Source organism: Lates calcarifer, linkage group LG11 (genome assembly GCF_001640805.2).
Source record: "Lates calcarifer isolate ASB-BC8 linkage group LG11, TLL_Latcal_v3, whole genome shotgun sequence".
NCBI classification, from domain to species: Eukaryota; Metazoa; Chordata; class Actinopteri; family Centropomidae; genus Lates; species Lates calcarifer.
In genome coordinates this window covers 8,133,559-8,161,166 of record NC_066843.1, presented here as the reverse complement: position 1 = coordinate 8,161,166, position 27,608 = coordinate 8,133,559, and the positions used below count along the sequence as shown (strand labels likewise).

At 41.4% G+C, this 27,608-nt stretch overlaps 4 protein-coding genes across 5 annotated transcripts; 3 read left to right on the top strand and 1 right to left on the bottom strand.

Moving 5' to 3' along the window:
* Window positions 1-790: 790 nt before the first annotated feature.
* Window positions 791-2,684, bottom strand: LOC108902626 (zinc finger protein 28). 2 transcript variants are annotated; one of them, XM_018704565.2, is made up of 4 exons: window positions 2,091-2,684; window positions 1,894-1,972; window positions 1,727-1,820; window positions 791-1,554 (listed from the first exon to the last, which is right to left on the bottom strand). In XM_018704565.2, exons 1-4 carry the CDS (start codon window positions 2,390-2,392, stop codon window positions 863-865), a joined length of 1,167 nt encoding a protein of 388 aa, XP_018560081.2. In that variant the 5' UTR covers window positions 2,393-2,684; the 3' UTR covers window positions 791-862. The 2 variants fall into 2 exon arrangements, with proteins under 2 accessions (XP_018560081.2, XP_050929952.1); XM_051073995.1 differs by having other exon boundaries at window positions 791-1,551.
* Window positions 2,685-2,814: 130 nt separating this feature from the next.
* pgls (6-phosphogluconolactonase) lies at window positions 2,815-6,129 on the top strand. The gene is made up of 6 exons (XM_018704595.2): window positions 2,815-2,922; window positions 3,320-3,610; window positions 3,710-3,817; window positions 4,309-4,410; window positions 4,651-4,791; window positions 5,172-6,129. Exons 2-6 carry the CDS (start codon window positions 3,347-3,349, stop codon window positions 5,316-5,318), a joined length of 762 nt encoding a protein of 253 aa, XP_018560111.1. The 5' UTR covers window positions 2,815-2,922; window positions 3,320-3,346; the 3' UTR covers window positions 5,319-6,129.
* A 101-nt stretch (window positions 6,130-6,230) lies between these two features.
* colgalt1a (collagen beta(1-O)galactosyltransferase 1a) lies at window positions 6,231-12,684 on the top strand. Its single transcript, XM_018704593.2, has 12 exons — window positions 6,231-6,616; window positions 9,007-9,117; window positions 9,206-9,323; window positions 9,904-10,038; window positions 10,164-10,368; window positions 10,467-10,586; window positions 10,761-10,837; window positions 10,968-11,074; window positions 11,188-11,320; window positions 11,403-11,530; window positions 11,620-11,826; window positions 11,933-12,684. The coding sequence occupies exons 1-12, from the start codon at window positions 6,387-6,389 to the stop codon at window positions 12,198-12,200; spliced, it is 1,839 nt and encodes a 612-aa protein (XP_018560109.1). The 5' UTR covers window positions 6,231-6,386; the 3' UTR covers window positions 12,201-12,684.
* A 1,517-nt stretch (window positions 12,685-14,201) lies between these two features.
* gmip (GEM interacting protein) lies at window positions 14,202-27,593 on the top strand. The gene is given in 22 exon segments (XM_018704588.2): window positions 14,202-14,449; window positions 15,943-16,033; window positions 16,759-16,855; window positions 17,094-17,157; window positions 19,296-19,345; window positions 19,347-19,422; window positions 20,590-20,654; window positions 20,769-20,876; window positions 20,985-21,065; window positions 21,286-21,450; window positions 21,640-21,777; window positions 22,271-22,461; window positions 22,608-22,699; window positions 22,798-22,860; window positions 22,986-23,069; window positions 23,183-23,319; window positions 23,423-23,599; window positions 23,693-23,830; window positions 23,921-24,120; window positions 24,271-24,595; window positions 25,201-25,303; window positions 26,205-27,593. Coding segments are annotated over 22 exon segments (3,105 nt in total). The 5' UTR covers window positions 14,202-14,403; the 3' UTR covers window positions 26,819-27,593.
* The last annotated feature ends 15 nt before the right edge of the window (window positions 27,594-27,608 follow it).

The following is a 27,608-nucleotide window of genomic DNA, read 5'->3' as shown; positions in this document are numbered from 1 at the left end:
GAAATGCAACATAATGAAGTTCTCTAACAGTTATTAATAATAGTAGGCTATATGCAACTCAACATTGTTACTATTAATATAATTGGATGTATTTTTGAGGTATTAATAATGATAATAGAGCTATGAAGTGATGTTTAAATCAGAATCAACGCAGACAAGTGAACTGGTGAACACATACATTGTTTATCAAAATAAACAAATCTATTTAAAGTAGTTATGATGCCACAACAGCAGGGTCTCAGAGGACCAAACCAGTTTGTTGTGTAAATCAAGTCTCAGGTGTTGATGTAGTAGTAAAACTCAAGGCAAGAAAAGCCAATCTAATTTTGTAACCTTGAGAAATCCAAGCTGTGCACCATTTATATCCCACAATACCTTTAGATGAGAGTTACTCAGGTTCATTAATAAATTAATGTGGTTGAGTCCTGAGCAGTGGCAGTGCCTACCACTATGGTACTTTCACAGAAATTGCTGTAGAAGGACAGAGTGTTATCGATTGTCCATTGATTTTTTCGCCTCTTGATTACTGGAACTTGGGCTGCTTTTTATGTATTTACTATTGACAGACAACAAGTGAATTATTGAGTAAGAGTCAGTTTGGTTTTCAGAGTCAGTTAACAAATGTGTTTTCATATTGTAGTCCAAGTGTGCATTTGTGCTGAGTGTGCATTTATGTTGTAGCACAATATCAGGTTCCAATTAGTTTGGGAGGGGATTGGTTGAAATTGACACATGAAAGGAATGCAGCAGAAGACATGTACTGACACATTTTTTTCACAACAGAGTCAAATCTGGAGCAAAGATATCTTCAAATATTTATTTCAATCAAACAGCCAGAGAAGTTACAGTAGATGGACTTTTTTTAAGTGGTTCCATTAATGAATGTTCCACTAAATGTCGGTGCACCAGATTCGCTACTATACATGTTCAAACTAGGATCTAAATGTACTGCAAGGTGTTTTTTCAGATTACAGTTTTTTGTAAAACCCTTGCCACACTTGATACAAACAAAAGGTTTTTCTCCGGTGTGTGTACGCTGATGCATATCAAGAGTGCATTTCTGAATAAAGCCCTTTCCACAAATAGGACAGCGATATGGCTTCTCCCCTGTGTGTGTGCGCTGGTGTGTATACAGATGCCCTTTTTGTGCATATCTCTTGCCACACAGCGTGCACCTGAAGGGTTTCTCTCCCGTGTGACTTCTCTGATGTATTTCAAGCTGACTAAAGCATCGGAAGCTCTTGCCGCACTGCAAGCAGCCAAACCTCTTTGCAGCAGAGGTCCTCAAGTTGTGAATCTTCATATTTCTGAGCACACTTAAGCTTTGGGAGGCAACATTTTGAGCAATGCTTTTCCCAGCCTCTAGGTTTGTGTGTGAGGGTGCAAGCTGTGGATTCCACTGTGTTTCTCTCCTTCCTGGTCCAGCAAGCGATGACTGGGTGCTCAGGTTCACAAAGTTATCAGTGAACATGGGTTGTTGATGCTCTGCGATGGGTTTGGGACGCTGCATCACATCTGGACTCTTCTGAGTGTCTATGACCACCTCTCTTCCTGCTGACAGCACACAAGCATGTTCAATACAATGGAATACAATACAGTTCAATGGAGTATAATTGACCCTAATAAACCCAGTGAACCCAGTGAAGTATGACAATAAAGTTGCTCTTTTATTATTAGTGCTTCTGGAATTTTGACTCTTAAAAACCTTTGTTAATTTAATACTCACTGTTTTCACTTGTCCTGTCTTGTTCAGTGTCTCCAGTGTCCAGTTCTGGTGGCTCTTCCTTTACCACAATAAGTTCAGGCTGCTCTTTCGGAAGCTAATGGGAAAACATTGTATGAACTGATTGTTACACATTGTGCAATAACACTGTATGATCAGTGCAGACTTACTTCAGCTGCAGCTTGTTCTTCATCCTGATGAAAACTGCTCATCTCAGTGGAGGAACTAATGGTTTCCCATGGGCTCTCACTAGGATGCAATAAACTTTAGATTAATACACCAGGTCTGGGTGGAGCTGACAGCAAAGGCCACGATGAAGACAGACACACTATATCTACAGGCTATACACGGGAATCTACAAGTCTACCTTTTTATGGCAGGTCTCGTCCTGTCAGACTCCAATATTCTGCTTGCTGAACCGTCCCTCACCACTGAGCAGGCTGCTGCCGCTGCTGCGTCCTGTCTGCCCCCCTGTGCGATGTAAAGCAATTTCTCCATCAGCTGCAGTTTCTCTGTGAGCGAGGCGATTTCGTTCCGCCCTCGAGTTATCTCTATTTTCAACATCTTCGACTCGATCTCCACCAGTTTGCTTATTTCCATCACAGCTGTTTTGGATAACGCGTCCATGATGGAGACGAGCTGTGTCTGGAAAGAGAAGACTGTCGACATGGTTTAAAGGTTTCTCTGACACGCGAGATGCGCACGGACAAGATGCTCCAGTCAGACGGGCTTAATGTTGACTGTAAAATGTAGTTACAATGTAATACACGAGAAGAACTGCGTACGCATACGCATGCAAGGTAGCCTGCGCGTGAGAGCCTCTACAAAACTCAAGTGGTTAATATAGAAACACTGTGTCCATCTGCCGGGTGGGAGGAAGCATAGCAATCATTCACAGAACTACAATGATCTATAATATTGACCTAGCTTCTTTATTGATTTCAATGTCAGTCAGTGGTGTGTGCATCCCTCCAAATATTCGGAGGTGTTTGGTCAATAGCCTTTTTTTAACACTTGTTGGTCGATAAGCTAACTTTTCCCCGTCGTTGTATGTAGACTCAACTGCCCAGAAGGCAGTGCGTTTTAAAAGCAGAACGTGATTGGCTGGTGGAAACTCGCATCAGGAAGTGAGTGCGTCGAATTACATTTGCCGACTGAAAATCCTCCTCATGACAAACTGCACCTGAGATTTACACCAGGTAAGGAAACTTATTTTTTTCTGGAAAACCGTAGAGTTTGGGGGCCAAATGTCAGGTTTGTGCAAGATGTCGAGAAATTAGCTTCTTCTCTCTTCTTCTTGTCGATATTTTCGACTGTGTTTAATGCAATATCTCGTTGTGGTTCGTGGCTTAATCTCCAGTCCTCTGTTTGCACAGCCCTAGCCACAATAGTGTATTCAGTTAATTTAATTAAATTACTTTTAAAGGCGGGTTTTAACATACCAACACATTCAGTTTATGTAATGTATCAGGGACCTAAGTGCAGAATGTTTACAGACGCATCATGATGACTTGCAGAACTGTAAAAGTGTGGCAATTGCAATTGACTTCCTTATATATTGCTCAAAATCTGTTTCTCCTCTCTCTCTCTTCTCAGTATCTGTTTCATTCAGACAGTGCTTTCATGGCTGGCAGAAGAGTTGTGGTCTTCCCCTCCTCGGCAGAGCTTGGTCCAGTACTGGCCCATTTGGTGACAAGTCGGGCTGAGAAGGCCCTCGCCTCTCATGGCAGGTTCACCCTGGGGCTCTCTGGAGGAAGCCTCGTGTCCATGCTCAGCAAAGAGCTGCTCGCCCTGCCAGAACTGGACTGCAGTAAGTGGGTGATTGGCTTCTGTGACGAGCGATTGGTTTCCTTTGATGATCCAGAGAGCACTTATGGGCTGTACAAGGTATCTGTTCAGCAGTGTGTTTGCATGCATTGTGGTTACATTCATTCATGCTGTTTTATCAAATCAGAGTAAAATAGAACTTCCTTGCTTCTTTTCCAGAATCAGTTGTTTTCCAAGGTCAACATCCCCGATAGTGGGATCTTAACGATTGATCCCTCCCTGCCAGTCAGTGAGTGTGCTGAGAATTACACCCGCAAACTGAAGGAGGTACACATGTCTTTTACATATACAGTACTTTAGGCTGCTTGTGAAAAAGTGCTTTACCTTCAAAATAGCTCTAATTTTCATAGTGCACAGTGTTTCAGGTAGGTTGTTCCAAGCATCTTTGTGTACTTTCCACAGTTTTTCTGGGGATTCTCTCAGTATCATCTGTTTCCTCATGAATTCCCAAGCTGACTCTGTGAAGTTCAGGTCAGCGCTCTGCGGGGGCCAGCCCATCTGTTACAGGACCCCTTGTTCCTCTTGTTGCTGAGGATATTTCTTTATGACTCTGTGTGTTTGGGGTGGTTGTCATGCTGCAGAATTTGGGACCAATTTGGGCCTGCATGATGGAAACATCTTAAGTACCCCAAAACTTTAGCACAGTACTGTACGGTTACTTTTCTGTGACCAGCTCTGGCTCTGAATTCCCATGGGCATGTTCTTTCAGGCTTTGATATTTTGCAGAACTTTCACAGTTGGTACTTTAAAACACACAGGCCTTCCCAGATGACGACATCCCTGTGTTTGACATGTTACTGCTGGGTATGGGACCTGATGGACACACCTGTTCCCTCTTTCCAGATCACCCTCTCCTGGAGGTGAGAGCTGTAATTTAGTGAATGTGATCTACAGGCTAAATTTGATATTTCTGCCGACTGGTTTTGATTTAGGCATAACTTGAACCTTGCATCTGTGAGGCAATCATGCTCATGTTACATCATATACTTGACAGTCACAGCATAGTTTTTGGGTTGTGGTTCTCACAATGGCACTTTGTTTTTGCAACTGTACACATTACACATGAGAAATGAATGGGTTTTGTTGTACTCCACATTCAGGAAACCAAGAAAATTGTGGCCCCCATCAGTGACTCTCCCAAACCACCACCACAGCGTGTAACTATGACTCTTCCAGTGGTGAACTCTGCATGCTGTGTGGCTTTTGTGTCAACAGGAGGAAGCAAAGCACCCATTTTGAAGGTAACATTTAGAGACTTTTGTTGAACGTGCACATCTCAAATTCAAAATCTTAATAACCTGCTATCCATGACACTAAGTCCAGACACACAACCCATTAAATATGAGATAGAGATAAAATAGAACAATGCAAAAAAAAGTAACTGAACCACTTTGTGCAGGTTTAATTACAGGATTTGGTAGTTAGAGTTGACAGATGAAACAAGACTGATAGACAACATAAAAAGACTGAAACTAAAATAGAAGGAAAAAAGTGTATGTTTCTGTTCAGTCACTGCTGGACTAAAAACAGTAAAATAATTCAGTACATTTATGCCTGATAGAAATATGGTTCAGGCTATTGAGGTAACATTTCTATTGTATTGTTACACTTTTTTTCGCAGGAAGTGCTGGAGGGCAGAGAGGGTCCAGCGTTTCCAGCAGCCCGTGTTGTTCCAACCAATGGAGAGCTGTTCTGGCTTGTTGATGACCCCGCGGCCGCCTCCCTCACCATCCAGGTAGAGAGGCCGGGCTCAGGGGCCAAACTGTAGAGCTTTTTCAACACTGGTGTGAAAACATGGAAGAAGAGACTGGAAAATAATACAGAACATTCCTACTTTCACATGAAAGTGTAATCGGTTTACACAGGTGAGATAGTGACATAGGATAAGGAGATGAAGAGAAAAATGTAGGACACCACTGTAATTGGCAGTGTAAGATTTAGCACTTATTGGACACCTGTGTGTGTGTGTGTGTGTGTGTGTGTGTGGGAGAGAGAGAGAGAGCGAGCAAGAGAGAGAGGTTTAGCTTTATTCAGGTAATGTTTTAAGTCCCCCTCCACAATATGTTTTGCTTATCGTTACATCAGTTGAGTATTAGACCTTTGCTGTGTAGAGTAATGACACTAGAAGCCAGTCATGGTTCAGTTGTGGAACATACACAAGAGTGATGTGAAAACTTTCAGTGCGCATAAACTGAGAATGAGCTTTCAGTGAAGTGGCAGACATCTTCCATCCAGTGGTTAAAGTTGTGAAATAAAAAGTCTGATGTGTTTCTGTGGAAAAATCATATCAGATAAAACTATTAATCAAAGTATTTCTCCACGTCTTAGAGGGCCATCTCGGCCCCCCTCCAAACATATTTCTTAGGAAACTGGATGTTTCTTAGGAAACTCAATATTAATAACACATTTTGTCCAATAAGCTGGCAAAATTACTGTATCAACATGCTGTTAAAAAAAAAAACTATGTTTGTTCTCAGCTCTGAGTTGCCTTCACACCCCTTGTAAAAAAAAGGGGGGGTAAATAAAATCCATAAAAATTATTTTCATTTGCAATTTAAAAGAATAAAAGGCTACTTCAACATTTGCCTTTCTTTTTTTTTACGATGCACCCATGCTCAGTAGTCCATCCCCTTTAAGACCACGGCACCTCCCACCCCATTAAAGCTCAACTTCGCAGTGTTGTCACATCAGGAGCTGCTGCACAGATTTAGCTTTTTCTGTGATGACCGCGATAAGTAAAGAGGCAACTTTTAAACGGTGTCTCATCAGGAGCCATAACCACCACCCACCTAGATTTCAAAGTTTTTATCTAATATCCAATTAATTTATTGTTGCAATGCCCCGTGTAAACTTCGCCTGCCTCCCCGTCGTTGTGCTCCTCTTGTTCCTGTCCTGCTGCGGTCCAGCCCGGGGATATTTTGCGGAGGAGCGCTGGAGCCCCGAGTCCCCGCTTCTCGCTCCCCGGGTCCTCCTCGCCCTCATCTGCAGAAACTCCGAACACTCTTTGCCGTATTTCCTCGGTACCATTGAGCGCCTCAACTATCCTAAGGAGCGTATGGCTCTGTGGTAAGTTTCTACAAGGAAACGTTACTTTTCTTTTCTCGCAAGCTATTAAGCAGCTAATAAGTAAACATAATGTCCCTGTCGCTGGTCGAGGTGTAAAAGTTTAAATATTTTTGCCGAAGGTTTCTTCTTCTGGGGAAGAGTTAAAGAAGGGGGTGGACCCGCAGAGGATGACGGGGTAATAATGGTATAAATGTAGCCAAGTTGTGTGGCGCAGGGTAGATTCAAAAAAATCACAACAAGCAATAAAACAACAAAAAAAACGCTGAAATCATACGACAAAGATATACATACAGAAATCTCAGATAGCCACTGTCTGCAGGACGGGCAGAGGCGAGAACATCGGGTCACTGTTCATCAGGGGTAGTCTTTCATTGATCTGTATACGTGGAGGGGAGGGGACGGGACTGATTTGGCCGCGAGGGGAGCTGTATAAGTTGTCATGCATATCCTGACAAAGTGACACATTGTTGTGTCTGTCTGTCCACTGATACAAATACTTACCTTCAAGCCACTTCCATTTTTGTTCTGCCTCAGTCCACATCTCCGAGACTCCTAGTCCTGTTTATGATAAACTTGAGAAGTGATTGATTCCCATGCAAAGCTTTATCCCAGGAATCTCCATTTGTGAATTCTGAGGGATTTTGTTGGCATTACTGTTTGTGAGACTGGAGTTTGTAAAGCATTTCAATAAGCTCTCCTAGTATTAACTATAATGCGCAAGTAAGCAACAGCTAACTTAACTACATTCCCTTATAGCATTCTTAAGGACATTTTGTATGATCATCCCTTATAATGGAGTGTTGAGAGAAACATGACACAGACGCTCTGACTGGAAACAGAGCAACCTTGAATAGTCGCTCTACATGCTAAATGATTATGGAATTGAAAACCTAATTGTTTTAAAGCAGCATTATGGTTCACTAAACATGATTCTATAGGTAGTTTTCCAGACCTAACACACTTGCACCACCTCTGTCATTTGTGACAAACATAACTCTCCAAGGCAATTATCTTGTGGTTGTGCAAATTGATGTTATAGACCATTTAAACATCTGTCTACACTGCTCAGGCTAAAGCTGAGGGGAGTGAAAGGGAGGTGTTTCTCACATTAAAACTAAACAACATGCTCCAACAGCCCACCCGTGCTTATACCTTCAGAGCTCTGAGCAGTCTCCATGGCTGCCTGGAGGGCAGAAAGAAGTATGCCTTTCACTCACCAACTTGAGTTTCAAGTTTCACTCTATTAAAGGGTTTTGTGTGAGTGAAATTGTTGTATTTATCCTCTCAACTCCTCTGTAAATATGTTTGAGGGTAAGGCAATTGTGTTTTAACATGTTCTGCAAGCATATTAAGCTATATCTGGAACATGCAAACGGCTTTGCGATGTTGTAAACGCTATGTTATATGCCTTTTGCTGCAGCCTCTTGCAGCTGCTTGTAAGCATGCCAAAGCCTTGGAATAAGAATTGGCTAGACTGTCATTTAAATCTTTGGTGTCTGCAATTAGCCCCGCATTTCTGCTTCACCAGAGCGGACCAGATGTAAATGAAACACTGCTTGTGGATGTGTGTATTGAGCATGGTTCAAAACTATGCATTTAACAAATATTTACTTGAGCGGAACATGAGGTGGAAGAACCAGTTTAATTCAGAGTTATGGGATTTGGAAGAATGGACAGCAGGAGTGAGGGGAGAAATGCTTTAGCAGAGAGTTGCAGTGTTCTCACAGATCCATGTGAAATCCTTCAAGAGAATCCACCCTGGCTGTCAACCACAAAATACAAACTCAGCTGTCAGTGCAGATGTTCTCTTTGCAGCAAAGACTGATGACCTGCAGTACACTACATGGCTAAAGAAAGGAACACCAAATGTTGTGTTGTGGCATGATTTTTCATTTTCCCGATAGAAGGATTCAGACATATGGAGATTAATGTGTGGCTTGATCTCATTCTTCTACAAAATTACACAGTATTTCCCTCTATTCTAAGCTACTGCAGACAAGTTTTACTTCTGTTATTTTGCTTCCTTAACATGGTTATTATTTCCTAAATAAATTAATGTAACATTCCGTAAAACATGATTATCTACCCTAAAATAATATCAACCACATGCACAGTGTTTCTGTAATGTGACATTAGTATCATTATCGCTTGTGTCAGTTCCCACAGCTGCAAACAATGAGCTTACATAAAGTGAACACAGGACTATTGTCATTTGACTCTTGATATCGTCTTTCAAGTTTTTTCTGAGTTTGAACTCAGTCTGGCACAAGTGCTACATTCAACCATTGTTACTGTTTTACTCTTCTTTGCCTCAGTTATTGATTGTGTTCAGTCCCTCTGCTGTTGAATGCACTTCATTCTAATCATTTACATTTGTTACATATTGACAGGGTAGCGACTGATCATAACAAGGACAACACCACAGCCATTCTGCGTGATTGGCTTGTCAAGGTGCAGAACCTTTACCATTACGTGGAATGGAGGCCAAAAGAGGAACCCAGGTTGGCAATTTTCTTGTGAGAGTTTGTGTCCTTTAAAAGGTTCTTAGAGCCAATAAAATCACTTTAAGTATCCAATTGTCTCTTGCAGACATTATGAGGATGAAGATGGTCCTAAACATTGGACAGACCTTCGCTATGAGCACGTTATGAAGCTTCGCCAAGTAGCACTGGAGTCAGCTCGTGAGATGTGGGCGGACTACTTTATGGTAGGTCAACAAAACTACTCTTTACAGGCACAAAAAGCACAGTAACACTTTTCCATTTTAAGAACTGATCCGATGCCTCTACCCAGAATATCTTTACTGTTCAATAATAGCAGCAGAAGGATAAGTAGAGAGTTACATCTAAGGCACCACCACAATTGTAATTTAAGCAGCCGTAATGGTGTTGAAAATGTACCCACTTATATTTTTTGTCTCATATAGCTCAAGTTTGTCTGGTCTGGTTCATCTGGATCCACACACTGACACAAAGTTTGACTGAACTATATTTTAAAATATAGCCATTTGTGCATTTCTATTTGCATTCCCCAGCCGAGCCTACTTTGTTCAGCTTCAGTGGGGTATAATTTTGAAGTAAAGAACATCTAGAATTGCAGTAATTTTGTGCTACAGAGTTCTGGAAGCTCTCAAAACTTTGTACTTTGAAAACATAAATCTGTGGGGGTTTTTTTTTTTACCCCAGTTTTAGTGCCCTATTAAGTTTCATGACCTGTTTTACTATGCCACACACATAATACAGTATTCACAAACATAATTTAAAATTTATCGTCTCTTCCTTGCGTAGTTGGCAGACTGTGATAACCTCCTCACCAATCCTGATGTGCTCTGGAAGCTCATGAAAGAGAACAAGACCATTATTGCACCAATGCTTGAATCCCGTGCAGCCTATTCAAACTTCTGGTGTGGAATGACCTCACAGGTACTTTGGTGATGACTGGGTGTAGATGATTGTTAATGCCAGGTACTTTCAAAGAGCTCAGCTGCTTTAATGAATGCTCTCAAATTCTCTCTGAACTCAACTGTTAATCAACTTGTCTTCTTCAGGGTTACTATAAGCGCACCCCTGCCTACATACCCATAAGGAAGCAGGTGCGTAAGGGCTGTTTTGCTGTACCCATGGTCCACTCCACCTTCCTGATAGACCTCAGGAAAGAGGCATCCAGACAGCTGGCCTTTCACCCACCACGCCCAGATTACAGCTGGCCTTTTGATGACATCATTGTGTTTGCCTTCTCTGCTCGGATGGCAGGTATTATACCATTCAGTCCATATATCTAAAGATGTTACTAATTTGTCTTCAACCGTTTAACCCAAATAGCGAACCTCTCCATCTGCTTTTCTCTGCAGATGTTCAAATGTTTGTATGTAACAAAGAGACCTATGGTTACTTCCCTGTGCCACTTCGATCTCATAATACTTTGCGAGATGAAGCTGACAGTTTCTTGCACTCCCTGCTGGAGGTTTATGGTGAGTAGCCTGCATTTGGACTGAGGGTTTTACTTTTGAGCCAACTCCCCTTTTTTCCACTGGCTTTAAATCTTTATTCTACTTTCTGCTGTTTCTTCTAATGATAACTTTCAGCATAGGTTTCTATGTATCATTTATACCATTTCTGCATCCATCTTCCCTCTCGCTGTGTAGTGCGAAAAACCCCAGTGATGCCTTCCAAATACATACGTGTTCCTAGAAAACAACCCGACAAAATGGGCTTTGATGAGGTGAGTAAAGAGTGATGTGAAGATGGAAACTGCAAAAATGGCCCTCTATCCTCTTCTGTGCTGAATGCTTCCCCCTGCTGTGAGAAATTTATAATTACATTGACTGGTTCCTCTGTTGCCCCATGTGCAGGTGTTCATGATAAACCTGCAGAGGCGGACTGACCGGCGAGATCGCATGCTGAGGGCACTGTACGAGCAGGAGATTGCTTGTAAGGTCATTGCAGCTGTAGATGGAAAGTAAGTTCATTCTTTTTAATTTACCTTATGCTTTTCTTCAGTACCTGGTAATCACACTTGACTGCCTTTCTCATTATCATTTTGTGATATTTGTTATTCTCTTTCTATTTCAGAGCAATGAATGTCAGTGAAATTCATGCATTGGGCATCCATATGCTCCCTGGATACAGTGACCCCTATCATGGTCGCCCACTGACAAAAGGAGAGCTGGGATGCTTCCTTTCTCACCATAAAATCTGGAAAGAGGTGAACCCCAGAGACCAATTATATAAACATGTTTTAAGCAGACAGATGGGTGATTTATTAATAAATATGTGTGTGGCCTTAGATTGTGAAGCGACGCCTGCGCATCTCTCTGGTGATTGAAGATGACCTGCGATTTGAGGTTTTCTTCAAACGTCGCTTGATGAACTTGATGAGTGAAGTGGAGGAAGAGGGACTGGACTGGGACCTCATGTGAGTTTATCCTTCCTTCACAATCTTTTGTTTTATTTGATTCCCCTAAGTTTGCAGTTCCCTCTCACCTGTCTATGTCTGTCTTATAGTTATATCGGTCGGAAGAGAATGCAAGTGGATCACCCAGAGAAAGCAGTGCCTAATATACACAACCTAGTGGAAGCAGACTATTCATATTGGACGCTAGGTTATATGATATCATTACAAGGAGCTGAGAAGCTTCTGAAAGCGGAACCACTAAAAAAGATTTTGCCAGTGGATGAGTTTCTTCCTATCATGTACAATAAACACCCTGTGTAAGTGTTTGTACCCTAATTTGAACATGAACACATGCATAATGTATACATCTGCTGAGGGGATTTGCCTTTTTTGCTTTACTTTACATTCCCTTCCCTTCCACAGGTCTGATTATATGGAACAGTTTGAAACCAGGGACCTGAAGGCATTTTCTGCTGAGCCACTTCTAGTGTATCCAACACACTACACGGGCGACCCAGGCTACATCAGCGACACTGAGACCTCCACAGTGTGGGACAATGACAAGGTCCGCACAGACTGGGACAGAACGCGCTCAGGAAAAACCCGGGAGCAGGCTAAGATCAGCACTGAGGCCCAGAACTCAGACGTGTTGCAGTCGCCATTGGACAGCACAGCACGGGATGAGCTATGAGAGGAAGTGAATAAGAGCCTTGGAAAAAAAAATCAGAGGTGCTTAGAGCAAACCACCTTAGTTTTTTAATCATGTTTCATCTTTGATGCTTTTAATTTTGCATCACAACAGGGATGTGACATCAGAGTTCATAGAAAGATCTAATTTATCCAGATGAGACAAGGTAAAAAGGGATCAGGTGTGTCTTACGTTTACTGTCCATTTGTAGTTTTTACTTTATAAAGGCACTAGACTTGCCATGTGGAATGGCATTTGCAGTACCCACCCTCTGTCTGTCATACAGAAATGAACCTATGTATTAGCAAAGAATGCAATCAGACTGTTATAATTCAGTCATGTGGCAGTTAACTTTATCCTAATTTGACATTACACCATGAAATTCTTTTTAGACTACAAATTAATTAGGCATCAACCAAACTTTATGTCACTGAGCAAAATCAAGACTTCGTTGAAGTATTCATATTAAATCATTTCATTAAATCAACCAGTAATCATCCTTAATTCTTAATTCATTAATTGGTTTCTGCTGTCAAAAGTCCAGGAGGAGAATGTAGAGAATCTACATGTCTTTTGTATTTTTGTTATTTTCTCTTTATACATTTCATATTGCTGTGTTTTGAATAATCGTTAGCCAACACATGAGATGCTTGCATCAGATCTTTACCAAAGCAACAACACCCAAGCAACTGTTGCTGTCAACTCAGTCACAGATTTACAGAACTACTGTAGAGTATATGTGAACAGAAGTTGTTACTCCTGTGTCCCTTGTCACATGTTTTGGATTGTTTCCAGACTAATGCCACAAACAGGCTGTTGACATGGTCGTAGCTGAGACAAACCGCTGTACATGCCTCAGACTCAGTGGTTTGAGAGGAACATGGTAATATATGCCCTTTAAGTTCCCTCAGAAATAACCCGCCCAACCACATCCAAACACAGATCTCTCCATCTCTTCTCAGTTAAATCAATGTTTGAGCATTTTGTGTGAGCTAGACCTGAGAAAAGGCCACTGTCTTGCTTTTTACATATTTATTCTGTCATGGTTTCTGCCTTACACAGTCACGCTAGATCTCCTAAGAAGGTGATCTCTGTAGGGTATTGATGGCAGATGTTCACCCACTGATTTTGCGCAGAAATGTTAGAAGTGCATTGTGCCAACAAAAAATAAAAAGTTTTATTTTTAAAAAAAGTTGAATTAGTTATTACTGTTTTAGGATGCATGTTGCTATGGTGGTGTAAACAGTTTTCTCTGTTGGTTGTGCTGGTTTAACTTAAGACGACTTAATGCTATAGCCAGTAACAAAATAATGTGGACAGATAAAAGGCCTGAGGAAGCTTTTTACTTAATACACTGAAATGCTTAATGCTTAACTTTTTATACTCTATGACAGAAAATTTGATACATTATTGTGACAGAGCTGTAGTAGTTTGAATGGGACTCCTCTGTCATTTACACCTTATGTGCTCTTTGAACCACTGGGTATAGCAGCCACTGACGAGTGTGTAGCACTTGGCTTGTTCTCACATTTTTTTTATGTGGTTGACTTTCAAGTTGTCATCAGTTTTACTGACACTCTTCCTCAACTGTTAAGAGTGAAGCTGTTAAATGAAGCCAGTTTGAGGACATTTTGCATTATTTTTGCTCTTAGACAACCATGCTGTAACAATTGATATTCACCTGTAACTTAAGTGCAGTCGAGGTACTAAATGAAGAGCTTAATTTGACACCTCAGTAATTGCCTTTGAAGTCACTTCTAACCAAGTGTTCACTGTCAAAATACATACTGTCCAAACTGTGTGCACTTTGACATTAACCACATCAAGATTTCTGAGACCAGAAATCATTTTTAGCAAGACAACGCAATCTAAACACAGTGGCGCCTTCTCACTATGTATAGTGTGACAATGTAGGTGGGGCCTACAGTGGCAGAAAGATACACTTCCTCTTCCCATGGTGGTGAAAATATTGGCCAACCTCCACGCTACCAGAGGAAGATCATTTTGTGAGCACAAACGGCAGCAAGCGCAGAGCTGCATGCTAATAGTTTACCATAAGTGTGTCAGTGCATGTACACACTGCAGTGCAGATTTCCTGCCACCTCGACTACACTGTTTCTTATTGTGTGGCGTAGTGTGACCTTAAGGGTAGATGATGTGTGAGTGGTGTTGATAGGGTCTTGCTGCTGTGGTGATAGTGCAGAAAATGGAAGAAGACCAAGTGCCAAACCAGGATTCCTCTCAAGCCACAGGTGAGCACAACAAATATCATGTTTTGAGGTAATTTTTGAGGAAGTGTCGTCTTTCGCTTCATGTAAGCAATATGTTGCCCATCATGCTTTTAGGTACATACATTTTTTTTTCATTTCATTTGTTTTCAAAGCCCTTTGAAACCCTGCCAGTGAGATATGTATTTCTCTACTTAGTAAGATTGTTTTTAAATTGATGAATAGTCTATTTGCTGTGTGCTGATTAGAAATTTGCAAACATGGCTGTCATGCCATTATGACATGGGTATTACATGTGGGCACATGTACATACTCTACTGTATGCACAATATGCCTGGATATTCTTTGTTAATGTGTCTCTCAGAAGGTTTGCGGTGGCGCATGCATCCTCCTAGTCAAATGAGGATTGGTGAACTTCCTGAACTCTTTCTCCGTTTTGACACAGTCTTGTTCTGTCTTTTTTGGGCGACTTCTGTATTTCTGTTTAAGAGGATATGCATGTCTTTAATGTTGGCAAAAAGTGAAGAGTGGCATATCAGTTTATGATATCACTGTGATCAGCGTGACAGTTGGTAAAACTTCTCATCTCATTTGAAAGTTTTTTCATTATGCTCGCAAGTTCCTATCCATGAACTTATGACAATATGCCCTAAAAAAAGTGGACTTTGACTGAAAAACTTTGTGCTCTAACCTTGCTTAAACATCTTACCCTCCTCTCAATTCTCATTCTTACACCCAAAAACTGCTAGTGTGAAAAACAAGGACTTTATGTTCATTATGGGACGTGACACAAATTGCAAGCAGGATGTGGTTTACCAAAATGGAGACGTCTCTGAGAGAGAGAGAGATTGCTTTTTCTCATTTGTTGCATCTGTTGTAAATCATCAGGTTTTAAGCTTTTGGCATGCCCCACAGTGAAACACCAGTTTAACAGTGGGAGTGCAGTAGGCTGAGGTTTTGTTATCACCATGCGTCACATTGTTCCTCATTATATTTTAGTTCACATTCAGTCAAAGATCTGTTTTTCTCAGAAGTATAAAGGAAATGCTGTTATATATGCCCTCTTGAGAGGTTTGATTTCTGTATTAGTTAGTCTATTAGTCTTCTTAGTACAATAATTTATCTTAATGTATGATTTTTAAAATGTTTTTCTCTTAAAGTGCATTGTTATGTTATACATTAGGTAAATAGATGATGCCTTTTGTTAAGCAGCTAAGATCACATCACCAACATGTCAAGTGACTTCTAGGAAGCTGGTTGGAGCTTATTCATCATCCCAACTTGCATATTTTGCTTGTTTTGTGGAATTATAAAAGAAAAGACAACATAATTTGGAGATTGTATGAAGTGATCTGCAGTCTCTTTACATATCCAGAACTTATTGATCCTATTACTTCTTTGCAACATCTTTAAAGACTCTGATTCGGCCTAAACCTACAATGGTATTCTGACATACAGTAAATAGCAAGATCATCTTATTATTTTATGCATCCTTGCTTTTCCATTTCTCATTTCAGATGTGAAGAAGGTGCATCGTAAATCTGAAACCAAGCGATACAGTGAGATCTTCAGAGATTTTGATAATTTTGAGTTATCTTTAATCTCAACGTAAGTATTATACATTTACAAATGGTGCTACCACATGTCTGTCTCGTCTCTGGCGTCACTTTGCTTATTCAATTTCTTCTGAACAGTGAGACGGAAAAACACAGTGGTTAGTGAGGTGTCATTCAAAGATGCTGTAAGTTTTTCTGGTCATAGGAAACCATACAGGATAAAAGTGTTCAGATAAATTTGTCATCTCAAAGCTATAACTCATCAGACGAACAGTTGGTTATTTGTGAGCTCTCAATATAGATTATTTCAAGGGAGCAATTTCTTGGAGAAAAAAAAAGTTTAACTAATGCCCTTTTCAACAATACTGTCTCACTCAGTCAACACTAATTTTATGACAACCACTGAAACCACTGAAAACTGCTCCTTTTGTGGGAGGATATCTGCTCAAACATCACACCATTTCTTTGAAGTGACATTGATGCTGAACAAACATAATGTGTGAATATCATAAAGTAGAGATGCAGTAAAGTAAATTGGCAGATGTGTATAAATAAATGCACCGGACCTTAAAATGTACTTACCTATTTGCATGATACTGATCAGCCCTACACCGTGTGCAGTTAGTGTGTTACCTAGGCAAGCACATGGAAACACAGCTGCAGGTAAATGGAGTGTGTGTGTGTATATAGTATGTTCCTCAACAAACCCTGAGCCACTTTAGGTATTGCTATTTGACTGTGTATGTTTCTCTCTTAATACATTCTCTCTGTGTTTAGTGATGGGGAGGATCTTCTGGCAGACATTGATTCGCTGTCCATCTCAGGATCCATCACTGGAGATAGCACAGAGCTCACAGACCAACATGATGTGACTGTAAGAGATCGACAACAAGATTTTAAAATCAATACAAGAAATACTTATGTCTGTTGGTTACATTATTGTTTACATTGAAGTTTATCTCAGATTATGTTGCTGAAACTGCTGATCTCACTGACACTAGAGACAGTGTTGACTCTTTTTAAGAAACTGCTTACAGAACGTTGTTGGTGTGTTTTGAGAGGATTAGTGGTGCTTTTGTAGAGTAAGAATCTGTTAATTTTTTTTCCAACAGAGTGAAGACACATTTTGCCCACAAATACGCTCTGAAGCCAATGAAGCAGATGGAAACTCATCAGGTATGATTTGTGTGTGTGAAATAGAGAGATAGGAGTGTATACAGTACGTGTGTGTGTAGGCTTTCCTTTATATGTCAGTAAAGATCCAGTTGAGTTGTGTTAGTCTTGCAGTGATTAAAGTCACCAGATTAATCACTTGCTTATGTTACATAGACCATGCTGTGACTGACGTCTGATGTCCCAGCAGATCTTTCGTGATGATGTGCAGAAACTGGTGTCTGTCTGGGACACGTTATAGAGTATCGTCTTCAATCTTTGCTTGTTTTCTTATAACTGGACGTGAGTTGTAATTGCCCTGCTGTAACAAGATTAGGATAAAGGGAGAGGATTAAAGCTTGAGACAGCTGCTCTTAGTTTTTTACCTTAGACACAAGGGGAAGACAGAGGGGTTTGAGGGAAAAAAGGGTTTCAGTATTACACAGGCTAATGCAGTAACTATAGGGGAGATGGAGGAAAAGACTAGATTTAAGTAAGAGATTAGGGATTACAGAGACTGTTTTTAAGAAGACAGTGGAAAGAGTAGAAAGAGCTGGCCAATAGCTATTACAGTCTGTAAATGGGTCTTTTAAGGTCTTCTTCTAGCTTCAAGTCCAATCTGTACCTGTTAAACAGTGGCCACTAAAGCTCCCATTTAATATAATTCTTGATATCACTCTGTAAAGAAACCAGTTTTTCATACGGGTACATTTTGTGTCATTTAACCAATCGAAAATCAAATATTATCAGAATATCCTTTTTACCAATCCAATGTTCCAACTGGTTGTGGCTGGATACCAATCCCCTAACCTCCCTGCTCGGTCACACATCGGGAGGTAAACCTCACTCGATGCTCCTCTAAAGCCTGTCACTCCGCAATCTGGATCTGACCAGGATAATCCCCAATCCAAGCACTGGAAGCCACAGCCACTAGGCAGCACAGATTCCACTTGGAGGCTGATCTCTGAAAGTGCTCGGAGCTCTCCCTAAAACAAAACATAGAGGGGAAAGGCTAAGAAAGGTCAACCGGTGCATACAATCTGGCCACAAATCCAGCATTCTTCTGGAATTGCCGAATTGCCAGTTCTTTCTTGTGGATTTTGCTTGAAGACAAAGAAGAAAATATTACCCTGTTTGGATTTTTATACGACTGGATTTGGCGACTCTTGTAAAATGAACAGACCAGAATAAAATCCGTATGCCTGAATTGGGAACTTGAGAGAGAAACTGTTGCACTCTTTCTGGCAATGCGTGCTTGATCAGTCAAAAACATAGCTGAATATTTGGCACTGCACTGTAGTCCATTAGTAGAAGTGAAAGTTCTTGAACTGCATCTGTGCTCTAACCTTTGGCTACAGGAAAAAATTATGATGTGTTGTCATAGATTTTAATTCAAACATTTATTTGCAAAAGTTGTGCTGGAGGTGAAACACAGCGATAAAGAGGAAAAGAGAAAGTGGTGTGGAGTGTGTTTGAGAGACCACGTGATTGTCACTCATACATCATCCGCCCTGTGTTGGCGTGAGTCACAGAAGAAGAACCAGAGTGGTTGTCATATCAACACCCTGTGTGCCTGACCACAGCTGTGACATGGTGGTCTGTGATACTGCAGATTGGCACTGAGCGGTGTTTGTAACTCCGCTCTCACAGTACAGTTTGTCTCTTTGTGGCTGACTAGAAGTGAACAGGTGTGAGAGGGAGGGGCCAGGCAGAGAGAAGAAGAGGGGTTAGGAGGGAAGTTATTTAGCTAAAGCTGTTTGTCTGTGGTCAACTGGGAGACTTAGGGCTGATAAAAAGAGATTTTTGCCAACCAACAACAGTGTACATCCATTGTGCTTTCATGCAAGAGATATGCATCTGGAACTGAGACCTACTGGAAACCACAGTACCTTTATTCTGAGGAGCAGCTATGACTAGCCATATGCAGTCATTGTTTCCTGTTTTGGGTTTGTGTAAACTTTTTTTTAAAGTGCCTTTGCCTTTGAGTCTGGGAGCTAGGGTTTGTCACTCTGTAGAGTAGAGATGTTTCTTTGAGGCTAGAGGCTGTTTGAGTCCTCCAGGAGAGACAAACCGTGAGGTGTAGCCCAATCAACATTGTGTGATCCCTGGGTACAGCTCCAATTGTGTGGAACCCACAGTGATGCTGATGTATTCCCTCTCAGCCCAGGAAGCAGACCTGGCACTCTGTCGCTGTGAGGATGGAGTGGAGACTGGCGCTGCAGTACGCCAAGATGTGGTGCCGCTATGCCAAAGACCTACTTGCCTGGATGGAGAAGAGAATCAGCTTGGGTAAGTCCACACGCAGCTGATTAAAGGAAATAGCAATGTAACATGCAAATTATTTTCATACTACCTCTATGGTGCCTCTGTCTCGGCACAACTGCACACAAAAACAGAGATAGACAGGGTTCTCAGAAAATGCAAATTTACTGTAGAGAGAGTCCCAGTGAAAATCATTTTATCCACAGTGCACATACTGGTCTTACAAAAGTACCAACATTTATTTGTTTAAAGCTTTGGCTATTTATCATTTTGTATGATAGGTGTGAGTTTTTCCAAATGGTCTCTTTCAGAGATAGAGCTGGTGTTTATTGATTCAAAAGTCACCCCAGTGAGCTACACACTGCACACACAGAAAGGATTAGAGAGCAGATAATCTGTCTGGAGAAGGGTAATAAAGGAGATGGGGTGCCTTTGGAGTGCATAGACAATGATTACCCTGATATCAGCCTGCACAGGTGCACAGTGTCCAGACCGGGATGCCAAGCATGCAAGTGTATTGACAGTAATCAAAATATAGAGGAGAGTCCTGAGCTCAGCTGTGTTAAGGAGCAGTGTTAGGCAATAGCAACAGATGAGTAACACTGGGTGGAGCTCAGCCCCAAGCTGCCTCGGATTACATGTAATAAAGTAACATTGTGAGATCCCTAATAGCAACAGTGGTAGAGTCCATTTTTAAGAAGAGCAGTCTGATCAAGAACCAGAGTAGAGAGTAGAGAAGTAGAATTAGATTATGATCAGTAATGCTGAAGCACAGCCAGATTGTCTACAGACCATTTCCCAATTTCAGACATAAACACTGAAAATAAACATATCTTTCCTCTTGTGGCTCTTGCTAACACCAACAACTGACACAAAATGCTGACCAAAGCCTTTTTTAAGCAAACCAGTTCCACTGACAAGGTCTAAATATACACAGACCAGATCCTGACCTCCAGTAGGTCTGATGAGCATTTTTCAGTAAATGTCAGGGTTATCTGAGGATGCATAGAAGCTAGGTGATATCACCAAGTTCAAAATGGAGTTCCTAGCATCACACTAAAGATACACACTAATAGCAGTAATCAGTAATGTGGTTTTAGTTAGTCCACAGTCCAATTCTGCTTGTCTTGTCATGATATACAGTGTTTTGTGATTAACTGAACAAGGTTTCTTTTTTTTTTTTTTTTTTGACAGAACAAGAATTTGCAAAAACTGTGATAAAGACAGCTGAAGGAGCAAAAGCGAACGTGGCACAGCAGGTACAGCTTTGTTTATTGGAAATGTGCCAAAGAGAATAGTTGTGTAACATTTGACCTCTCTCGGCTATATTTACTCTGAAAAAGATGAAAAAAAGTTTGTTTTTGCCTGTGTAGGAAATGATGCCTCTTCAGTACATCTACACCATGGCGTTAGAGCAAGACATCAAAAACAGTCTGACCTCTAGAAAGACTTCTGAACTGCTACACAACCGCTGTTACCAGGTATAGCAATTCACATGCAAATTTTGAGTTTTGATAAATATTCTCTGTCTTTTTGAGGCAGGTGTATAGCTATGACTTGGTCTTTAATCCAGTATCTCTGTCCCAAAGGCCTTGGCTGCCAAGAGGAATGAGATCGACAAGTGGCGCAGAGAATTTAAGGAGCAGTGGGCAAGAGAACAAAGGAGGATGGTAGGTGAATTTAGAATCTTGTTTGAGACTGAAGTTGAGCTCAGTTTATTGTACTGTCAAAAGTAATTTTCATTGCAACTGAAGTATCTACAAAAAATCAGTCCCCTGTGAAAGAATGATCTGTCTGTTATGACCTTGTTGATAAAAGTCACATTAAGCTGTACATGTCACACACACAGTAAAATCAAATGTATAAATTTTTCTCCCTCCGTGTTTTCAGAATGACGCAGTGACAGCTTTGAAAAAAGCTCGGCAGCAATACTTCCAACGCTGTGATGAGCTAGAAAAGGTGTGTAAAGCTGTGTCTGCTAAAGCTGTGGATGACACAGCTGGAATCAAAACGCTGGATAAGAGGAGGAAGTCTAAGGATGAAGCCCAGACTAAGGTACGTGTCCCAATGCAATACATTAGTATAACTCATAGAAATGCAGTTTTACAGCAGTTTAGTACAGAAAAAAATATTATAGGTTCACTCATACTGTGAATGATGTTTCACAATACAACTTATACAATATAAATTCAGCATATTTGGGATTGCATAGCAGCTCTCAGGTCTTGCCTTTGTCTCCCCCAGATGATGGAGTCAGAGCAACTATACAAACAGTGTGTGCACGATGCCAGGATCCACCAGGATGGGTTAGTGAGGGTCAAGGAGAGAATTATCTCTCACATTCGCAAGCTCATCTGTCAGGGAGACACTGTGCTCAAAGAGGTTGGTATGAAATGAAGGAAACTGCCTGCATCCCTCTAGACAGGTTGTTCAGTGCTGCAGGCTCTAAGCATATATGGTGTGCATATATGCATAGGATATATGGTAGGAATGCCATTTATTTTAGTTACTAACTCAGTCCCAGTGATTTAGGGAACTGTACAAACATTTATAGCAATGTCAACTAAGGGTACATTGAGGTTGAGTCAACCATTCTGTGTTTCAGAAGAGAAGTTGCAATGCTTAAACAACCACTGCATCAATATTTGATTGGGAGATAGTACACCATGTCTCCATCTCCACTTCTGCACAAATAAATGCATGTCTTTGTCTGAATATAACAATCTACATAAGCAGTGCTTTATGGTTCGCAACTTTGCTGATGAACTTCAGAAAAAAAGGAATTACTTTGTAAAAAACAACACATCCGCTATGTTTTGCTGCATTAATAACAGCGAAATCACTGCTTTGTCTGTACATCACATCTCTGCATCAGGCCACGGTCAACATGTTTTTCTACCAGCGGCAGCAGGCAGAACCTGTCCCCCTTGGCTACCACAACCTGGAACTAACATGCAGGTCCCTGGAGCCTGGCGAGCCCTACCTATATTACATCCTCAGCAAGCGCCGCCTCGAGCAACCTCTCCAAGTCTTTAACTTTCAGGAGTATGTTCCTCAGGGAAAAGGGTATGCCAAGCTGTTCACTTATTAATATTTGCTAAGATGCTTTATTTCAATCAGTTCATAAAGGATAAAAGCAGAAAATTGTTTGATACATTTTATGTATTTCTCCAACACTTTTTTTCATTATTATAATCCTTTTTATTTGAAAGGAACAAAAGGAAAACCAGTAATACCTTTAGCTCTGCGCAGGACTCCTCACCTATGACAGATGACACCCTTTACAGAAGGTCCAGCGATGGCAGTAAGGACTCCTCATGATTGCATATATAACTACATGAAGAGATAAAATCTCCACTTAAATTTAACTTGTGTTTTCTTACATGTTTTGGTGTACTTTAGAGAAAACAGGATACAGTGACAGTGAGAGTTTTGGAGGCAGTTTGGAATCTCTGTCCAGCCCTGGTAAGCACAAGCCTGCATTTGTTTCCAGACCTTTTCTTTCACATGCATATGAAAACCTTGCAAAGATAAATATGTCTGATTTCCCTCCAACTGTGTCTCTGCTCTATGGGAATGAAAAATTGAAGCTCACAGGAGACTGCCTAAAACCGCATCCACTTTGACAGTGTCATCGGACGATCTGGACGAGAGAGATATGCCGTCTGAATCAGGTTTGTTACTTCCCACTTATGTTTCTAGGAACAGGATACTTCTCCAGAGTTTTTAACACACACCACCACGGTGAATTAAATTGCATCATTCAGCCCTTTCCCTCTCCCTGCAGAATACCCTGATGGTCAGCAAGTCAAAGTGCTTTCACGAGCTGCACTGTCACACCGACTCAGGAAGATGAAGAGCAAGATGGTCAGATGCAAGCAGTGTGACAACTACATTGTTGTCAGTGGGGTTGAATGTGAGGAGGTATGAGTCCAATAGGTTGAGAGTTACAGAAACAAAGAACAGCAGCGAGGACTTGGGTAAGGTTGTTAATGTAATCTTTCCTGTTCCATCACTGCGCCCTCAGTGTGGGGTGGCTTTGCACAGGAAGTGCATGGAGGTGTGTCAGCTGGAGTGTGAGCACAGGAAGGGTACTGTGTTCGGAGTGGACCTCTCTCTGCTGCTGCGAGACAGGCCAGACGAGGTGCCTTTCGTGGTGCTGCACTGCACGTCTGAGATCGAAAGTCGTGCTCTCTCTGTCCAGGTATTATTTACCATACCACAGTGACCAAAATGTGGAGGATATCTAAAATTATCTGTGGTTTAATATCTTTTTTCTGCATTGGTTTCCTCTGAGGGGGTGTATCGTGTAAGTGGGTCCAAGCCGCGCATTCAGAAGCTCTGTCAGGCCTTTGAGATGCAAAAGGAGCAGGTGGACCTGTCTGACCTCTCACCACATGACATCACCTCAATCCTTAAGCACTTCTTCAAGGAGGTACAGGAATCATGAAGAGTTAATGTTAGACTAAAGATCTGATGGTTTATCTCCAATCTCAGTGAATAATCTCACTATTTTCTTTTCCAGCTCCCAGAGCCCTTACTAACCTTTGACCTGTACAATGACTTCATTGCTGTGGGAAAGACCATTCAGCAACTGAGTGAAAGGGAGGCGACACCAGACACTAATGACATAATGGACATCATTCACGACATCCAAAAGCTACTACAGAAACTTCCTTCATATTGCTACAGCACTTTGCAGCATCTGATGTCTCACCTGCAAAAGTGAGAATGCAGCTGGGTTACAAACCTATTTTATCCAAGAGATCAGAGGGCATTTACTTAATTGTCCACCGTAGCATGAACTTCACTTTGGCTTAAATATCAAACCTTCCCTAAACTTTCCTTGAATTTTTCTGCTCTCTGTCTTCTCAGAGTTTCAGAGAACTACGAGAACAAGATGTCTCCTAGCAATTTGGGTATTGTGTTTGGGCCAACACTATTGCGCCCTCTAGTGTCTACTGACATGTCAATGATTGCCCTGCTGGAGACCAGTTACCAGGCTGTACTTGTTGAGTTCCTCATCACACACCATGACACGGTTTTTGGCCTTCAGCCAAGACCCAGCACACCCCCTCCCCCGGTCCCTAACGCACCTCTTCCAGAGACCCCTCCCAGGGCTCCTTGTCCCCTGGATGGGGACGAATACACAAGCACAGAACATGAAAACCCCTCCAGAGAGCGCCCACGCTCACTCAATGTAAGTACTGCAGAGACATCACATTCAGGACTTTGATGGTAGCCTTCCTGTGACTGCTACTATAGGATCAGAAGCAGTTGCTCGGCGTACACACTGGGCAGAGAGAGTTTACACCTGAGCTACTTTTCCCGATTAATTTGCCTGTTGTTTTAAGAGCCTTAGCACCTGGCACCTCAACCTCACGTTTATTCTGTCAGGATTAACACACTGGACAGCTGCTGCATTTCTACTACTCTGCCTGCATGGACTCTGACCTGCATGACCTTCATTTAAGCTTTACTATGCGGGCATTTGCCTTCTATTGCTTTTAAATGAAAAAAATATTGTACAGTAGCAGATGACTTAGAGGCACAAAGGTAAATTACCTGTATCTGAGGAGGGTTAAAAAGGGGGAGTTGATACTTAGAACTATGTAATCTGACAGTTCAAAAATGTCCTAAATAAGGTTTAGGTTTTTTACTGGCCAGATTTCATCCCACATAGTTGTTTGTAGTCTTCTCCCATAAGAATCATTATTACATACTATAGTGTTGCACTTCTGAAATTTAGATGTGGTCTGTAAGTACTTGCAGAAATCCACCACTCAATGTGTGTCATTCCAACAGAGTCGAACAATCAAGAGAGAATCAAGCGAGGGTTATATATCTGACAAGTCTTCATCCAATGAGGCAGTGGACCAGCTCAGCCCTGAAGCCAATGAGAGAGCAGGTAGGCGGTATGTAGCGATAGAGCAGTTACTCCTGACTAGAATAGATGAACAGAATGATGATACAATTTTATCCACAGTGTTGATGTCTTGGTTCTTAGTTGTTATTACAGTGAGTTATAGATTATTGTTTCAGGTTGTGCCTTTGCTGCTTGAGGACAGGTTTTAATTAATCCCGTTTGAGATCTTGAAGGTATTATTCGTACATCCTCTAAGTTGTTTACTTTATTTCTCACAGACAGGTGGCTTGTTCTAGTTTACAGTTACTTGGTATCTCCCCGAGCACCAGATACTGTGGGTGCACAGTGCCTCTAGGGTCTGTTGCAGTTCCTATTTTTTCTTACGTTTCCTCCAGTTATTTTTAGAAGTAAGACTTCCTTCCATTTTTTCGCTGACGCCAGCTAGTTGCATTCATCTGTAAAATTGTGTGAGTCAGGTTGTTTAGCTGCTGTCAGGGATTGTGTTAAAAGAATTAGGCAACTGATTTTGATTGATTTTAGCTACCATGTTGATAAAGTGATAATTTCACCTTTGATAGAGACCGTGATGTTGCTTCTGACAACAAATTTACAAAATAAGGATGTTTTATTTTTGCTGCCCTTGAGGCCTTCTCTTGCTCGCTTGCTTCATTCTTGCTGTATTTCTGAGGTGTTCTCTTCTTTATGGCTACAACAGCATGCATTTCAAGGTTTCCAATCACAACTAAACACATGAATATATCAATCTCATATATAGAATAATAGAGTCAGTTTTAACCTTCTGTTAATCACTTTCGAGTTTAGGTTCTGTGTTTGCTTAAACTGCCAGAAAACAATTTGCAAGGAAAGCCACGTTTATTGAAATCAAAAATGTGTTTCTACCACTTTTCTGAATTACCCTCTTACTCTCCCTCCTCTGCCTCAGTCCTGGCTGTAAGAGGGGCATCGATCAATCATCAGGGTGAACCAGTGGGAGAACCAGACTCAGATTTGGGGACCCAGCCACACTATCGCTTCACCAGACAGCCTGTGAAGTATCACCGGCATCATAACCCAGGATTCCGACTCTCCAACCCAAGTCGTGCAGCCAGACAGCCTGCTGCTCCGGTGAGGTGCCGTCCAGGGAGTGCTGACAGCAGCCGCAGTTCTTCTCCAGAGCCTGGGACACAGAGACTTTCCCAAAACTTAGATGTCTGCTGTGAGAACGCTCACCAAGCACACCAGTCCACCGCTGCCACAGAGGGTAAAATGGATGCCCCACTAAGCCCCCGTGAGGTTGTGCAGTACATGCTGGGACTGCACTCATCACCTTCAAATGTGACATCATCCAGTGTAACACAGGAGTCCTCTCAGGTGGAGGCTGATCTGAACACAAATATGTCCAATAACAGACAGAGCGCCGGACAGAGTCGGACTCTGTGTCACTCCCCAAAGACACTTCCTGTTGAGCATAACCTGACCTCACCAGCCCTGAAGATCCTGTCTGGTCTGAAGCTGAGACGCAGCCACTCAGGGAAAGATGAGCAGCTCTTTGTCTGAGGAAAGATAGAAATCTCCAGACAGTTCACTGGAATACCTTCACACACACAGTGTCACTGTTACTGTGTGTAACAACTGCAACCTCTATCAACATTCATGCAGTTATCAAGAATAAAATGCTCCCATATTTTACGCACAAATATCTCCCTGTTAACGCAAAATGTAACAGTCTTCAAAAGGTTACTTAGATGATAGTCACTTACCAAAAAGTTTAATGTTTCACACTCACATATTGAGTAACTCTTTAAGGACACCCACTTGAAAAGCTGAGGTCTGATGCTGTGATGCCACAGCCTTATTACCACTAATCCTCTTTAAGATTTTGATCTGTTGACCATCCAGCTGTCTAATACCCCCAAGGAAAAGAGAGGTTCATGTATTTATCAATTTTTTTAAAATATTTCAAATGCATTTAAATGCAACAAGCAGCTGGTTTGGGACTGCAGGTTAAAGGATGCAAACTAGCACAGAAGCATCAAGTTCATCTAGGTTTTGTCCCAAGCAAACTATCATGAAATTCTGCAAAGTATAAATGCAGACATGTGTTGTGTTATTAGGGTGATTTTGTTATCTTTGTTAACCAGATGGAGAATTTTGTAGTGCACAAACAAAGACGTGCCCCTGTTAGTGTCATATAGTTATCCAATCAGATATTTTTTGACTTTCATGCACCTTTTCTGCTTTAACACAAGAGGGCGATGCTCTCCCGGTGTGAGGGGAAAACATGCCAGACACAATAGTAGAAAAGCAATAAACCATTTATTTCTAAATACAAGCACAGTGTTTTGAG